The sequence below is a fragment of the Cinclus cinclus genome, chromosome 6 (assembly GCF_963662255.1).
Source record: "Cinclus cinclus chromosome 6, bCinCin1.1, whole genome shotgun sequence".
NCBI lineage: Eukaryota > Metazoa > Chordata > Aves > Passeriformes > Cinclidae > Cinclus > Cinclus cinclus.
Genome location: NC_085051.1, coordinates 1,310,740 through 1,325,241, shown reverse-complemented (window position 1 = coordinate 1,325,241; position 14,502 = coordinate 1,310,740). Strand labels below are relative to the sequence as shown.

The following is a 14,502-nucleotide window of genomic DNA, read 5'->3' as shown; positions in this document are numbered from 1 at the left end:
TCAATTCATCATCTGGGAACTGAAGATAATGTTGCTTTTTCTACTATTTGTGAGTCTTGTGAAAATGAACCCACTGCGGATAGAAAGGCATTCAGAGGAATGTTGTGGAAGGAATTAAATGTTCTCTGTTCTCAAACAAAGGAATGAATGCCAAGCAGCAGCAGTATGAAATGAGTGAAATTGAGCTCTGGCCCAAACCAGGTGTTTTTCATTCCCACAGTTCATTGGCTCTGGCTCTGACTCAAATTGACTCTGATTTTGATGTCAGATAACACATTAATTTGTTTAGCTGAGCTGAATCATATCATCATTGCAAAGTGCTAAGTGGTCTGTACAGTGATAGTTCCCAACGTTATTTGGCAGAGCTAAAATAAAAATAGTAGTAAAACTTACAAAAATAGCCTGGGAATAGTATGGCATAGATGCTAATCATGTTGGTTGCCAAAAAGTAGCAGCAGCACATGGAATAACTTACAGGACTTTCTAGATCCTACTAATCTCCCTTTAATTCCAAAGGTATTCGGATCATACTTAAAACTTTTCCTGAAAGCTTTCATTACTTTTGAAATGGCTTTTACCCTTCTAACGTGTTGTTTTAAGTCCCCTTGCTTGAGAAGGAGTTCAAACCGAGTTCTGTCTTTAGTGCTGCCTTTTTGAGCCATGTCCCACTTTCTGTTTTTGAAGTGAGGAAACGCTTCTAATCTTTTGTAGGTGCACAGTAAAAGGTTTTAACTTAGCAGTGGATTTATACCACAGGGTTCTGTGTGTTGTCTTTTAATTACTTTATTCTTCATGAGCATTCATTTATGCATTGCAGGAACAAATGGATGTAAAGGAAAGGATGAATTTTTACCAGCTTCAGAGTAACAGTAAGGCTGCCAGCATCAGAATGGCATTATCAGCCTTTTAAAATCATGCTATTAGGACTTTTTGGACTACTTTTGTGGGGGACAGCAGGTGAATCAAATACTCAGCCCCAGCTTGAGCACCAGTGTAGAAAGTGGGTGTGGAAAAAAGGAGAGTCAATTGCAATTTTTTGCATGTTTTAATTTAGGCCACAATCCAAATCAAATTGAAGTTGATCTGGAAAGCACTTGGGCCCCACTGGACTTCTTGAGCAAGTTTTAAGCATGTAGAGAAGGAGCCATTCTACTTCAAATGGAAGCTGGAATCCCGTAATTGTACATAAACCACAAATTGCACAAGCAGCTTCAGGAGACAGACCGAGTTCTGTCGGTGTCTATGTCTAACCACACTGGAGGGATTTTCATCAGCTCCAAGCCGAAGCTCTGGTGCCTTCCCTTCAACTTCTGGCAGTGTAACATTTTGACACTCCATTATTTTTCAAACAATCTCATTTTCTTTGCCAAAATGTAAGAGTTTCATTACTTTGAATTATTTCCTCCAAGATAATTACAAAATTGATGACAACTTGCAACATACCACAGCGAAATATCCCAGTTCTCTTTTCCATATTTTGGTGGGAATTTGAATCTTTGTTTGCTTAAATTAATTTAATTAAAGCAAAACTTTGGGAATATAAAGAGAAGAGTAAAACAGGTACAAATAAAGGACAGCAAACACTAAGAAAAATGAATAAAATTATATTATATTTTTATGATATAAAAAAAAGTGGTGTTTTATACCTCTACAAAAAAGTCTGTGCAGTTGGCTTTTTCGAGGCAGTTGGGTTACATCAACTGGTCATTTATTATTAATTTGTGGGTTTCTGCTCAGGCACTTCATATCCTCTCTGCTTCTACCATCTGCCAGTAATTACAGCTGAAGAGGTTGGCCAGCAAATCCAAGCACAGTATCTTTTCCACAGATTGATCTCCATCCATGGATTCTTCACAAGGTTGTGAATTCCTGGGTATCATCAGTTTCAAATTCCTCATGTTTATCCTCAAAAATGTGGAAGCCAGCTGGAGGGTCTGGAGACAGAGGAAGGTCCCTGGTTTCTGGAGGAGATTCCCAGCCTGGGCATCCCTGCAGGAGGCTGGGGAGGTGCAGGACAGTGGCCACACGTGGGGCAAGTGGGGCTGGCATCCCCAGGCCTGGCAGCCAGACCTCACTAGAAACACTGGGAACGTGCATGACAGAGACACCTGAATAATTATAATATCAGTCTGCAGTAGTAATGGCTGAACTCGAGTTGTATCTTAATCCTTTCTAATTGGCAAGGGGCTCTATGTATGAAAAATGTGTATTTTCATTCCAGGCTCAACAGAACACCTGATTCTGCAATACATTTTTTTTTTTTTAATTTTGATTCAGGAGGTGTCCCTGAATTCAGTGCTTGTATTTTTTTTTTTTTTTTTAATTCTAAGTTTTTATTCAGGAGATGTCCCTGAATTCAGTGTTTGTATCTGAATTTCCACCTCCCTTAAAATTTCAGGGATGTCTGAATACACCATACATTGTTCCTGATTGCCCTCCCTCTGCACTTACTACTGAGCTGTTAGTCATTGCTTGTCTACTCCTGGTGTTAATTTTTAATTCGAATAGCACATGTTGAAATGCTTTCAGACATGACTGATTTTGATACCAGTGACATAATTGCTTCCTGCTATTAGATAAGCAGTGCATTACTTTAATAAACGGAACCATCTATGCTCATGACAGACTTTGGTTGGGATGTAAAATGCACAGTTAATAATTTTGAATGCAAATCTCTTCTCAAGGGAAGAAGATATGCCTGACTAGAAAGTTTTAGGATATTGAAACAAGGAAAATTAAAAATTAAGGAAAATTTTGTTGCCAGGGACAGACAATGTCCTTTAACTTCAAGATTTAACTTAATTAATTTAATCATTTACTTTTTAAACCACTTAGAGTGCAAAACTGTCTCTACTTTTGTAAGCATGGAGGTGAGAAGAAGGCTGCCCTGGATGAACCTGGATGTGATGAATCTCTCCTGCGTGGACCAGGCAGGGAGAAGTGTTGGGCTCACTCAGGGTGTGCCTGCCCCCAAGGATCTGCCTGCTGGCATAGCCCTGCTGCCTGCTGTTTGATTGCTCCCTGCCATCACAAAATTCTCTTTTTTCTACCTGTATCAGTAGTGTGGGAGCTTGGTAAAATATCTTTATACTTACTTGCCATTGTAGAGTTGGATTTTCAGCTGTCTTAGCTCAGGATGCTTCGTGTAGTATAGGATTTTTTCCAGGCATCTGCATTTGTTAAAGTGATTTCCAAAAAGCGGCTTTTCCGTCCACTCAGGCTAAGGGAGGGGTCATGTCACGTTTATATTCCTGAGGCTGAAAGCCTCCTGTGTCACAGAGAGGGCCCTTAATGCTCTTGCTTTGGTAAAAAGAGGGGCTCAGAAAATACTGAGAGTGGTAGAAACAACCAGTGGAGCCTGTTTTCTTTGAACTGGAGGGTGCACGGGCTAGGGCTAGTCTGGGGTGTCAGAACTATTGCTGTCAAGCAAGAAATGGCACTGCTATCACTAAACTGAAAGGTTGGCTCTGCTGGAAGTGCCAATTACTGGTAATATAGGAAGTGAGTTTCTCGGTCTAATTGGGAAATGTTTTTAAAAGAAGGCAGAAATCACGGGAGTGAATCGTGAGCTTTGTGTCCCTCCAGGGGAATTACTGGTGTGGACTCCTAAGGGAGATGGGGCAAATGCTTCTAAAGAAATGTGATAGATGTCTTTTGGGCATCTGAGCCTTGGTAATGGCCTCCTGCCTTTGTCCCGAGTTTATTGTAGCAATATAAAGTTTAAAAGTGCTGATGCAAGGATTACAACAGACTTTAGGAAATACTTTTTGTGCAGTGCTTTGTGGGCTTTCCCAGATGGCTGCTACGTTTCACCCTGTGATTTTCACATGCACAAGTGGGGAGCAAAGAGGACGTGCTACCAGTGCAGTGAATTCACCCTGGAGCCTTTGGGAGCCTTCCGTACATCCTTCCATACATATGGATAATAAATAACACATCATACAAGCTCACAGTGTGTGCTAGGTTGCCCAGAGCAGCAGTCTCTGGGTTTTGTCTGTAGATCTTTCATGTATTAAGAGCAATGTTTTTCTGTCCTTGCTTTGTATCAAGCTGGCAGATTCCTGGTGGAATCTTTCCCTGAGCTCATGATGCCAAATCACCATCGTCCGCAAACTGCTGCTGGTGTTTAAAGCTCGTGGCCACAGTTTGACCTAGTGCCTTGCACTTCTTTTCCTGCTGTAAAAACAAGTTGCTCTCATGGTAAAAATGTCCTTTGTCTCTTCACAGAGCGATGAGGTTCTGACAGTCATCAAGGCCAAGGCACAGTGGCCAGCCTGGCAGCCTCTGAATGTGTAAGTAAGTAGGGCATTGTCTGTCTCAAGAGCTTTGTGTTGGGTAAAGAAATAACCTAAAAGTTTGTTGATAGATGATTTCGATGAGTTTTTCATCCTTTTTTTTTTATGGTGGTCAGTGTTTTGTTTCCTTGTTTTGTTTTTTTTTTGTTTGTTTGTTTGTTTGTTTTTTCCCACATCTGCTTCTCTCTTTCTTTCCTCTTTAGCATCTCTTCATTTTTAACACACTTTGGTTGGCAAGCTGGGGCAGCAGGACTATCCCATGGAGTTTGTGCCTCCCACATATAAATAGTGATGTTTATTCAATGCTTTCTCAAATATGTTATACTGCTCTGCATGCGGTAGCAGAATTTTTTGGCAGCATTTTGTCTCACTCTGCAATGCACTGTTACAGCAAATCCTCATCCACCAACAAAAAACTCTCAAAGGACTAATTCTGCAAAGTCCCAGTCTGAAACACTCCATGATGGCCTCCTGATCCTGATCCATAAGCGTGGTTGTTTCACCAAGTGAGGCAGGAATTTGCTTCCCAGGATCCTGACTCTGGGCTCTCCGGCACTTAGTAGAAAAGAGGAGAAAACTAATTTTTCAGGATGCTCTTGAATTTCCTGATGGCCCTTCAGGGGGGGTGTCAGAGCAGGGCTGGTGGTTCCTGGATAACTTACCTACATTGAACCCAAAGTTCATGGTCATTATCCAAGCCCAAATGAGTGAGACCTACAAGAAGTGACTAAAGATGAGAACACGGTAAAAGGGATCTGAGCTGACAGCAAAATCCTTGGAGAAGCAGGGCAGTTAGTTTACTGCAAGACTGTGCAGAAGAATAGTTCTGTTTCCTATTTCCTGGAAGCAGTTAGTAAAGTACTGTATCTGATGTTGTCACCTCTATTTCAGAAAGTATGTGAAAACTTGAAGGTTAGTTAAAAAAGAAAACAAACCACAAACATGCAAAAGAGTTTTCAGAAAACATCCCCTACCCTAGAGGCTCTAGAAACTCTTAAGAAGCTTAGGATTTAAGCTATTCACTTTATCCCTTTCCCCTCTGAAAAAAAAAAAAAAAAAAAAAAAAAAAAAGAGGTTAGGAGGTGAACTCAGCTTAAATAGTGAAAAGATTTCTGATAGCTGATCCCTCTTTAATCTAGTTAAAAACCACAACCCAACAAACAAATGAAAAAAGAAAGCCAATACCAAAGTATCAAAGTATGAAATCCCTCCTAGCATGGAATCTAAGGAAATTCATGAAAAGGAAATTGTCTGGGAAGAGACTTTACCAACCTCGAGAGCAGCTTACCTGAGCATCAGATGGATTTTCCATTACTGGAATATATTTTAACCCTGAGACAGGGTTGTAGGCTTTGCACAGGAACTGCAGGTTGGGCTTTTTTGGTCTGTGTAATGCAGGAAGTCACAGCAATGGCTTAAAATAAATTCCTTATTTACGGTCTTGTCCTGGGAGTTCCCAGGGTCTGGATTTGGCAGTGTTTGCCATGCAGCAGCTGTGGAAAGCACTTTCTTCCTTGCTGCCTTCTTTCCATTCACTCCAAATTAAGACTTTAAAATGGAAACTTTTTCATTGTTCTGCTCTGATGAGTTCTCGATGTGAAACAAGCCATTTATTTTTTCATTCCGACTTCAGTCCTAAAGCAGCACCTGTGTCTGAGGTTTCTCTTTCCAAAGTGAACAATGCCACCTGGAGCTGGCTGCTGTGGCTGCCTGGGAGCCTTTGGCATAGAGCAGGTTTGTATTTTGTTCACACAAAGGTGGAGAGGGGATCTCCTGCTCTGAAGTCTCAATACATCACCTTGGATATATTACATCACAACGATTAATGCTAATTAAAGTGTCTTGCCCCGATCATAATTCCTAATTTTATACAGCCCCAAGAAACTTCACAAGAGTCTGAATGTGAACAACTTCAGATGCTTTCTAAAGCATGTTCTTCTTTCACAGACATGCCTGCAAATGTTTTTGCAACATCCTCCACGTTTTTCCAGTCAATTCTTACCTTTTCTCTATGGCAGTTTTCACCTTTCAGTAACATCAAAAATAATAAATCTTGGTATTTTTGCTTCCAAACACTTTGCAGGCGTTCCCCTAACCCTTCAATTTACAGGTAGTGTTTGATTTTTGGTTTTTTAAACAGTATTTTTTATCATATTTTGACATGGTGTCCTGCTTTTTGATTCCACTTAAAAATGTGATCTAAGCTTTACAAGAAAAAATTTTCAATATTCTTTGACTGTGGTTGATTTCACATTTTCTAGAGTGGATTATCCTTCTTGGAATTTAGATTAGAGCTGTGCAAGTATTGAATAATGAGTCCTCAAGATAAACACTTCTTTCTATTATTCTACACAGCACAACCATCTTACTAATCAAGAATTGACTAAAATCCATGAATATTTTATTTTTTGCATAATCCTTGGTTATGAATGTAATGGATAATAGGGTGTGATAGTAGTGCCAAAGTGGCATTACAATGTGCCATGATAAGCACAGCACAAAAACCCTCCCAAACGTGCTTCACAGCAGTTATAAAATGCAGGATAATGTTTTTATGGAGGTATGTAGTGTCAAAAGTTGGAAAATTCAGCCTGCTCTCACTGCAAAGTTTGCCTCATGATTCTGTGTCATCTCCCAGTGTGACATAATGTGGAAACAGCATCCTACCAAACTTCACTGCCCTGTTTTTTGTACATCATCTCCTCAATGTGCCTGCTCTTTGTCACTGGTTTCTATTTTTATTTTAATTCCTATCACTCACCTTCATTGTGAGTGATCCTTGATTCAGTTTCTTAACTCAGCATGCAGAAAACTCTCCTGAGTTTTTCCATAGAGGAGACAGCTTTGGGTGATATTTGTGAAGCAGTCTTGTGGTTGCCTAAGTGAAAGAGCATCACTGGTAGCACGAGAGGGATGAGTGCCAGACTGAGTAATAAAACATTTTGCTGTTGTTCATATTTGAATCACTGAGTCATGTGTCTGAAATTCTGATTTTAAAGTACTCTCAGGGAGTGCGTTCTTCCTTGAGCACGTTGGTATCAGTCTCCAGCACTCTGTCAAATCAAAGTAGTTTTTCTTATCTTTCTTGTATAAAGAAGTGCACAGCTCATTGCTCCCCTTCCTCATGGCCATGTTTCAGGGAGAGTCAAATTTTATTTTCACACCCAGCTGCAAATCATTGGCCTTTGGCAGTATGGAGGATAAAATATATCAAAACCAGATAGTACCACTGGTGTCCAAATCTGCATATCTGGCACCTGCAAAATAAACAAGCCATGACAGAACAATGTGGGATAAAGAAGGCAAGACTTTTAAAGTTCATATACATCAAATAATTCACTGGGAGCTTTTAAAACTTTTTCAATTTTTTCCTTAATTCCCTTTCCCAAAATATATGCCATCTTTTTTGTTTGTTTTGTTCTTGTTTGTATTTTTTTTTTGTTACTCCTTTATTCCTTTTATTTCAAATCTGGACACAAAAGGAGAAGTATTTGAATTGTAATTCTTGTGTCTAATCACTTTTTTATATTCCCTGTAAACCAGGGTAGCATACAACCCTATGCAACACTGTGCAATCTGAAATTCCATGCACATGTACAGCCTACCACTGATAAATTCAAACACGGGTCCCACACAGGATGGAAATTATTCTCCAATATGCAAATTTGAAGTGTAGTAGGTCAACCTATAGAAAACTTATTTCAATGAAAAATTCAAGGAATTTTATCTTGGCAAACAACATGGTGAGAGTACTTGACATATTAAGAGGTTAGCTTTTATGAAGTGTACACAAGAATTTTCGTACTTCTCTCTCGCTTTTTTTTTAATACAAAACCTCTTTTTCTTTCCAACTTTTTATTGCCTCCATCCATTCTTAGTTACAATCAATGTACCTTGAAGTGAAATCTTGAGCCCAAATCTGACTTTTCCTCACCCATTTAAGCAGCTCTTTTTCATTTATTTTGAGATTACCTGAGAACCCTGCAGTAAGAACTTGTGAAACAGCAGAAAAGGAGGCCTGGTCCTCTATAATTCCTATGGATGGAAGGATTTAATTCAAAGTTTATAAGTTAGTATGGTTACCTCATCATGCCCTAAAATTATCCCATCCACCTCTTTCCCTTTTAAGCTTTTCATAACTATGATCTCTTTTCTCTGACCACAAGGATGTTAGGGCTATTTTTCCTGGCTTGCATGGAGGATATCAGGAAATGGGACAGCATCATCCAAATATGGGGGTTTAGCATTGTTATAGGTAATGTGACTTAAACTGTTCCAGAAATCAAAGACTAGTCTCTAGAAAGTTGGTGGAGAAAAGAAAAACTGTTCTGATCAGAAATAAGTTTGAGTTGATCAAAGAAGCTAGAGGGGAAAATGCTGACATACTCGGCTGCATTTTCCTTCCTTTATTCTTGAATAAAAACTCTTTCAGTCTTCCAGAATTCTTCTGTCACCATTTGACAAAGAATGTCTGGTGTACAAAGTTTTGATGCTGCAGTGGGTTTGCTCTGATCAATACGTTTCCATTACAGCATTTGGCCATTGAAAGCCAAGCCACAGATGTGTGTATTTGGGCTTTCTGGATTGGTTTCCTTCTCACTTTACTTTTATTTTGCATAAATTTTCAATTTCTGCTGGGTTTTTTTTCTTACTTCACTGTAATTTTGCTGCTGGTCCTGTGCCCATGCAACTTTTCTTCCTTTAAACAGCCTCCACCTTTAGATCACTCAATGATGTGATGTTGTTAGATGTTGTTAGACAGAGAAGTTCCCAGGTCAGAGTTACAGTCTTCTGAAATTAAATAAAATAAAATTTCTCCTTTTCCTACTCTTCTTTGATAAGCTCAATTCATTGTGCTCTAAGCAACTAATTCAGGTCCTGAGGTGCTTACATACTAAAATAGCTATTAGTAACATTACCATGTGCATAAAAAAATACAACCAACAGCCCCACGTTCTGTTCCTGGAGAACAGAAATGTCTTGCTCTATTTCTATTTTTCTTCTAAACTCCTTTACAATACTTCAACCAGAATGCATGAATTAGGTGAATTTGAAAAGGAAACACTTAGATTTGTCTCCTGGTTTTGACTGCTATTTACTGCATTCAACTTAAAAACCACAAAGTCGCTGTTTAACCAAAGGTGGACTTTTAAAGTAAAGTATAATTTGCTTGCATCTAGTTAAAATTTATTTTCTATTACTTGCTTAATTTTTCTCCACTGAAAATAGGAGAAAATCACAACATTGGCATTAAATTCAAAATAAATGGAGCAGTTCTTCAGAGTTAAAAGTTTCAACCAGACATTTCTCTTTGTGATATCTTATAAAATCAATATGTGATTTGAGGAATATTTTTAAGACTTTCAGAAAATCAGATAAAATGAATCTTATTTTTCAGGATTTAGGAAATTGATCTGTGTATATGTCTGCAGAATTTGAGAAATTAATTTACCAATTCATCTGTGTGAATTATCTATTTCTCTCTAAGCTGCATACGTGGATAAAATATGTTCATATAAACCACAACAAAAGCTGGTATTTTCCTCTTAATAAGACCTTTATTTTAAAAAAAAATTTGTAGGCTGAAATCAAAATCAGTACTTTGTTGTTCTACCTACATTTGGAGTGATTTGGAGAGATTAATGTGGACACTGTTGGAGGAAAAAGAAACAGATGTACAGAGTGGATTTGTGGCCTTGATCTGTGATTTTACTGGAGGAAAAAAAGATTTATTTTTTTTTATCTCCCTCTTTAATTTTTGCCTCAGATTTTGGTGAAACCAAGCTGCTTATTCCCTTGTATCATGTTTTAATTTTGAGACAGTCCACTGCATTTTTTTATTATAAATAAATTTTAATCAGCATTAAGAGGGGAAAATTCAAATCAATGCACCTTTCATCTTTGATAACAGAGAGACTTTAGATGAAAAATAATTAAATACCCAGAGCCCTGCAGAGTGGAGAGCTGTCAATGTCAGAACTAATGTAAGTTAATTCTGGGAATTATTCTTCCTAGAATGTCTTATTAAGCATTAATAGAACTATCCACATGTACCACACCAAATTCCTCAGAGCTTGGAAACTAAAATTCATTGGGAAATTTCTACCAGTTCCTATCCATCCATTTGAAATATTTGAAATTGTGCCTTTATTTATTTTAAAATATTATGAAGTCACAAAATTTAGTTTTGCATTAGGTGAGTAAATTCTGAGGTTGGTTTCTCATTTTCAGTTGATGCAACCCTTGTGTTATCTCATTAAGAGTGATGAAATTATTTCCTGGCTTGCCATGCAATAAATAAATAGCTGCCCATTAATAGGTGATATTGGCATCAGAATGTAATTTATAAAAATGTACAACAGAAATGAGTAAATGATTCAGTTGCTCAATTAATCAAGTCCTCATACTACCCAACAAAGATTTTAAAAAAACCCAAAAGCCCACATTTGAAGGTGCACACTTGTGTTTGGGTTTAAATGGCATTCAGAAAGGCAAAATACAGATGAACTGCAATTAACCAACTGTAAGGGGCATTGTCTAAATTACATTTGTTATTGTCTCCAAAGGGATAAGAACAGCTGATATCATAGTCCTTTAATCATCTCTGCATTGGATGTCATCAGTATTTGGTTATACAAATTGATTATAAACACTGTTCCACCTAATGATTTGAAAAATAAATCACACATGGATAATTTTTTCTTGTGTGACTAAGAGTCAACAGAGGGTTATATAAAAACAAGGAAGATTATTAATTATTGCTCCTTCTTATATTCTTTATAATGCTTGTTTTTCATGCTTGTTAGACATTTTCTCCTAGGTGAATACTGCATTAATCAGGTTTCCACTTCCTCTGTACTTACAAAATGGTAAAGCTTGTGCATTTTCTTGCCTTCCAAGATTTTATATCCTTCCACAGCTGCATTTAACCCATTGAACACCTTATGGTGTGCCTGTGGTTGAATTACCTTGAAGTATTTTTAATAAAAAAAAAGAGTATTAACTCTAGTTATAAAAGTAACAGCATCACTCCCTAGAGTGAAGTGGACAGCATGAACAGCTCAAAAAGAAGAGCTGATTTAAAACTAAAGTATAAATTCAGTGCTAAAGTAGAACCCATCTGTTGCCTGAAGCAAACTTTAATGAACTTTTAGGGGTTCTTGGGGGCAAAAATATCTTCTGTTGTTAATTGCAGCTAATAGCTTGCAGCAGCAAAAGCTCTCTGACCAGAAGGGTGTAAACATGGCTTGGTACATGGTTGGGAAGTCGGCCAAAATCCCCAAACCAGTCACTGCCATTCGAGCAGCATCATCACTGTGCCTGACCTGCTCTGAATTCACAAAAACATCGTTCCCATCAACAGCAGCAGCATCCAGGGCAGCAAAGCTTCAAGCAAAGAAATAATGACATTTGCACAAGCCCATCTCATTGATAACAAGCCATCAGGAGCAAGGAAAACTGAAAGGAAATCCAACTGCTGGCAGCTAAGGCGTGAAGAATGGAAACGAGAGCGGGCTGATGAATTGTCTGAGCTGCAAATTCATTCTCAGTGGCTCGCCGTTGTAACGAGTGAGATGTGGTTATATTTGACACCTCATTGGATTTATGTTATCCTAAAAGAAAATGCCTTTTTTTTTTTCCCCCCTGGAGAGTTATGATATGGTTTTCCCTTGACAGATTAGTTGATTTAAATTTTGAGATGCTTGAAAGTATTTTTAAAATTCCCTAAGTAGCTCTCTCTAGCTCCAGATATGCTGTTATAATAAAAGTTGTATTGCTATGTTGTATGGGCCATATTTTCCCTTCAACAGGCACTCTGGGAATATTTTAAAAAGATTTTATGTGAGGTATGACTCGTCTAAACCTAAACCTTTCCATGCTAAGTATGCAGATTGAAATTTTCGTGCCAAGCTGGAGGAAAATATGTTTGCCTTCTGTTTAGAATGTTCCAATAGCTGTTTATTGATTGAGGCTTTGTGTTGCTGTCCTTTGGAAAAATGACTTGACAATCAATGAGTTGAAAAACTCCTCCAGATCGGACCAAGTTGAATGAAGGCACAGAAATCTCAGGGTTCCTGTGATTGCTTGGCAACATCTGGTAGCTCATCATTCCTTCAGAAACTGATCTCATCTGAGATGGCACAAGTGGATGAACACAAATTCTGCAGAGGCCACAGTGAAATCCCAGGAAATGCAGTGAGAACTACATCGGAATGCAAAGCTCAGGCTGATGCGGGAGATATTTTTGAATTGAAGCTTTTAGCAATGAAAAACAATTTGTAATAGTTAAAAGTGAGATGTTTTGGTGAAACTGGAGGAAGAAGTGGAGCAGCACATGCGTATTGGCATTTGGACCCTGTATCACAGCGGAATTACTCTTGCAAGACATAACCAGGACCTGAATTTATATAATTCATAAACAGATGTAAATGTGAAAACCTCATTCCTTATAACAATAATGATGCTTTCCTTACATCAACTACAAGTAAGAAAAAAAAAACTTGAAACCCCAAAACTAAAAAAAAAATTGTTAAATTCAAGCTGGTTTCCTCAGAAACTAACTTTTTTAGAGTAAATAAAGGGAATATGACAAAGGCACAAAGAAGCCATTTGTGAGAGGACAAATTAAAAGTACTTCAACTAAAGTAAAAATCTTGTTCAGATTTTTGTGCTCAATTTTTGGGTGAGATCTTTTGCCATAGCTGTGTGGCACAAACGCTTCCTCACTGGGTGTTATGCAGTGATGATGAAAACTCTTTGTCTTTTAAAAACTCAGGTTTCACAGGCAATTCCTCAGAAGGGAGCATGAGTGCAATCTTTAAAAAAAAATATTTCTGGCTTTGGATTTTCAGTAGATCTAATTAGACATAAGCTTTGAAAGCAACAATTAATACTCCCAGAACTTTTTAGTCATTCTATGGTACTCACTCCTGTGAAAAGATATTTCAAGAAAAAAGAAAATACCATGTTCTGGTAGCTCTGATCTTTCTAATGTCATCTTTTATGAATGTGGATGCACAACTGGAGCATTAAAAGTCATATTAACTTTACTGTTTCATGATATGCATCCCAGGAATTTAATACAACGATGGCCTGCAAGGATTTCTGTTGCTTTCCCACAGATATGTTGTCCTATAAAGCCTTTATATTTTTATTCTTGCAAGGCAACATTTTGTTTCAATGGTGCCACTGGAGCCTGTGTCTTCACTTTTTATTTCTGTAAATCTCTGGAGGGTCTTTTTTCCCCCCTGGAATCCCTATCTCTCTTGTCATCTCCCACTGTCACATTGTGCTGTCTACCCTAAAATGGGGTAAGAGCCAATATCTGTCAATCCTGCTGGAAATTAAGTTTCCTTCCCCAAAATGACAGTATGGCACCAGCAAACATTTTCAAAGTTTGGAGGCTTTGTGTACAAAATGACAGGAATGAGGAGGCCAGACAGAGTCTCTTGTTTCTATGGTAACACAATGATGTGTCTGGCTCAGCTATTTTCTCCTTTTATGATTTTATAGATAACTGGGATTCATCCAGTGAAGTTTAATATTGTCAAAAATAGAATCCTAACCCCCAATCTAATCAGAAACAGTAATGCAGAAAGGACAATCCAATATATAAAAAAACCCCAAAATACAGGGGAAAAGTCAGCTGTGGCTTTTGATAACATGAAGAGAAACACATAAATTTCTCTGGAGCTTGAAATAGTTCTGAGTGCTCCAGCTCTGCATTTGGCTAATGCAGAAAATGAGTGTCAGAAAACTTCCTGTGCTTCATCATTCCTTCCTGCTGCAACTCGTCCTTTCACACTGTTGGTGTCCTGTCCTACAGACCCCAAACCCTCAGGTGATCCCCACCTGTCTGACTTTGGAAGGTTGAGTGGTGTCCCTGAACTCCTGACAGCTGGATGCAGGAGAAGTTTTTGTTGAATTAACAGATTATCCATCAGCAAACCTAATCAAAGCAGTTTTCTTAAAAGGCTTTGACTTCAAAATGGAAGCTTTCGTGTAAGAATTGGACCTAAATGGAACATTTTTTTCTTTCATCTTGAAAAGATAAATTCTGTTTAGTGCTTTAGGGTTTCTTTAAATATAAGTTATATTTTTTTTCCACAAAGTAGACATATTTGTCACACAAACCCCCAAAATATGAGAAGATACATCTCAGCCATGATATGTGTTTTAAAAATACAATAACAGGTGCTTTTATTTG

The 14,502-nt window shown here is 38.0% G+C and overlaps 1 protein-coding gene across 1 annotated transcript in view; it reads left to right on the top strand.

Annotated features, from left to right (window-relative positions):
• The window catches only part of SPON1 (spondin 1), a 168,731-nt gene that overhangs the window by 138,659 nt on the left and 15,570 nt on the right, over positions 1-14,502 (top strand). The window contains exon 7 of the mRNA XM_062494983.1: positions 4,228-4,292. Coding sequence (XP_062350967.1) covers positions 4,228-4,292 — 65 coding nt within the window. The remainder of the gene's footprint in view (positions 1-4,227; positions 4,293-14,502) is intronic.